Here is a 3,238-nt window from a genome sequence, read left to right as displayed (position 1 = left end):
GTAGTAGGAGGTAATCCTGTTTCCACCAGAAGGTCATTTTATTCAGAAAGAGCAACTCATTCTTAATTCTGTTTAGGATGGCTACCTTCAATATTCTGAAAATGCTAGCTTGTAGCAAAAGACACTGAATAGTTTTTGGACTGAAGTTGCCTGTAAGTTTTAGTAACTGAATAAATGCAGACAGCAAATGGATGCATGCATTTTGATCTTCTCCTGTGCTGTAGCTTCTGGGCTTTAAAGTTTCCTTCTAGATGTATTTGTGTATGTTCTGGAGTCTTGGTGGGCACACATACATTCAGAAAAGCTAGAGGAATCCTAAGATGGTACCCTCAACTTAAAATTAGTCACTTAGTCACCAGTTTTAGCCACTTAGAGCTAATAATAATTTGATTCAGTTTCAGTTTCTTGGCAGACTAACAATAAACAAATTGTTCTCTTTTCTTCAGGATCATAGCACAATAAATCTTAGGATGGCAGTTACAATGGCCCATGAGCTGGGTCATAATCTGGGCATGCATCATGATGAAGATCAGTGTAATTGTACTGGATGCATTATGTCTGCCGTGCTAAGGTAAGGATTGAGGAAAACTTTTAATGTCTTTCCAATCAAGTTATTTTTAAATGGTTGCAATTAATTGTTAAATTAAATATACTGAGAATTTACAAAAATGAAATGGCCAGGGAGCTACAAAAAAGAGGGTTTTGGTCATTTGTTTTGTCACTTTACCATGTGTGGTTAAAATGTGTCGTATTTAAAAAGGTAGAACTGTTCTCAACAATTGAATAGCCAGCATTCAGTAGCTTCCTCCAAAACACCAGAGTTTAAAGAAACAGCGTAGGAAGGATAGCCAAAGAAACCAAATATTAATATCTGTGATGGATAAAAGAGAAAACCAAGTTAGACGTTAAAGATTTTCCTAAAGTGAAAAGCAGAATGGGAAAAAAAATATTCTGAACCAGGCAACAGCAGGAAGAAAAAGATAAAGTAGCATCCTTGGGGTTTTCCTGCCTCGCCCTTTCATCAAGGTAGAATATGTTACATCTCTGTCATATATTGCAGTCTTCTGAAATCAGCAGGTAGCAACATACAGGAAGTCATTGACTTACAACCATTTGTTTAGCAACCGTTCAAAGTTACAATGGCCCTGAGAACAGTGACTTACGACCGGTCCTCGCAATTACAGCCATCGCAGCCTCCCTTCAGTCACAGAATCATGTATTTATGACACTTGCAGCATCCTTCATTCCTGGGATCCTCATTTGGGACTTTCCCAGCTGTCTTCCCATATGCAAAGCCAATGGAGCAAGCTGGGTCCCTTAATGACTGTGTGGTTCACTTAACAAAGTGGGAAAACTGGTTGTAAAACTGAGCACGACTCACTTAACAACTGGCTTGCTGGGCAATGGAAATTCTGGTTTTAGTTGTGACAGCAAGTCAAAGACTACCAATATTTTCTTCTGGGTGCAAGTTTAGCCCTTACTTCATCAAGAAGGAAAAAGAAAGCAAAATCTTCTCAGCAATTGTCTGTTGCAAAACTCCCCATAACTTTTGTGTAAGCGTTTTGTGTAGGCTCAGTGAGCAGCCCAGCTATTGATCAATTTCTGGTTTCTTCGGCTAAAGCCCGAGGACGTCTTTGCCTCCCATTTCATGCAATGGCAAGGAGGCCAGGAAGTATGGAGAATGCCACGTAGCCTTTCCTGTCCTTCCTGAAGTAGTCCCAGGCATCATGATTACTCTTTAATACTTCTAGACACTTCATGGTGTTTTGTATGGAAGACTTTGCTTAGAAAACAATTTTGCTCAATTAACCCCACCAAAGGGGTCTGGTGCAACTTTGACCTTGGAAGAAGACCACCTTGTCTATTTAATGGCCACCAGCAGATTCTCTTTGCGTTCTTGTTTCGACCCCCTGCAATGATTATATTCCTAATGATTTGAATTAACATTAGGAAGGTGCTTTGCTGGGCTTAGGATGCCATGTTTGCATCTATTTAAGTATTCAGCTTCAGAGCTCAGTGACATGTTGCTGATATTATCCCTTTTCAACAAAACAAATGAACAACAAATACTTTAAGAAAATAGAGAGTTGGCATACTTAGCTCTCTATTCATTGTTATAAAAAGTACAATCCCTCCAAAAGAAGAAAAGGAAAACTGGATCAAAATTCCACTGTTTTCCCTTCAATTATATTATTGTCCTTCCACAGAGAGGCTGACTAAAAATGAAAATAAAAGGCAGCTCACTCAAACACAAGACGCAGCTCAATCAACTAATATCACGTGGAGTTCTCATTGCAAATCTATTTTATTAAAAAAGAAAAGAAAGTTAGTGGAATTAAACTGAGGGAGCATAATCTGGGATTACGATCATTCTCTAATCTATTTTGTTAGCTTTATTGGGAAAAAAACCCACTGCATTTCTTCATTAGCCACCCTTTTTCCATCTTATATGTTTTTGCAATGAATTCTGTTCCTAGTCCAAATATAGATGATGTCATGGTCTTATTTTGGTTCATCTCTACAGCCGTCAACCTTCCAAACTGTTCAGCAATTGTAGTAAGAATGATTATCAGACGTTTCTTATAAATCGTAGACCACAATGCATTCTCAATGAGCCCTTGAGAACAGATATTGTTTCACCTCCAGTTTGTGGAAATGAACTTTTGGAGGTGGGAGAAGAATGTGACTGTGGCTCTCCTAGAGTAAGTTTTTTTTTAATCAACAAAAATGATTTGAAGAATTTTCTCAAAAATGGGATTCCTTGAAAAATGATCTGGCTTTCTAAGTGGTTTCAGTCATCCGAGGGGTTGGTTTATAAATGGCATAGGTTTGTGCCATTTATGTGCATGCATGTATGAAATGGTTTCTTGGATTTGGTGAACCAGTTGTAGAGGAATGGAGAACTGGTATCTCACTACCATTTGGGGAAGACTGCGTATTTTTAAAAATGGGTGATTGACAACTCCAAATAAATCCTTCTCTCCTGAAAACTCCTATTTTGTTGACATGGCCACATTATCTGTCCCACTATTTTCTTGAGCTGCTTTCTCCCATATCTGATGATCTTTAATCTATGCTCTGATCTTAATATTATTTTTATAAGAACAGTAATTTAGTGTTCTTTTTATATTGTTAAATACACTTGTAATGGTCTGTGAGAATGTCCTTGAGAGACAAAAGAAGGAGGAAACATCTACTCAATGATCATATAAGAAGTAGATTAGCCTGCAGAAGGAAT

General features: G+C 37.9%; 1 protein-coding gene across 1 annotated transcript in view; it reads left to right on the top strand.

The window, feature by feature from the left end:
• The window catches only part of LOC107298285 (zinc metalloproteinase-disintegrin-like ACLD), a 25,370-nt gene that overhangs the window by 14,724 nt on the left and 7,408 nt on the right, over window positions 1–3,238 (top strand). Inside the window, 2 exon segments of the mRNA XM_015827659.2 lie at window positions 396–571; window positions 2,525–2,702. Coding sequence (XP_015683145.1) covers window positions 396–571; window positions 2,525–2,702 — 354 coding nt within the window.

Source organism: Protobothrops mucrosquamatus, unplaced genomic scaffold (assembly GCF_001527695.2).
Source record: "Protobothrops mucrosquamatus isolate PMUCROS unplaced genomic scaffold, P.Mucros_1.0 scaffold3846, whole genome shotgun sequence".
Classification (NCBI taxonomy): domain Eukaryota; kingdom Metazoa; phylum Chordata; class Lepidosauria; order Squamata; family Viperidae; genus Protobothrops; species Protobothrops mucrosquamatus.
Note: the sequence above shows the minus strand (reverse complement) of the source record. Positions and strands in the feature narration are given on the sequence as shown.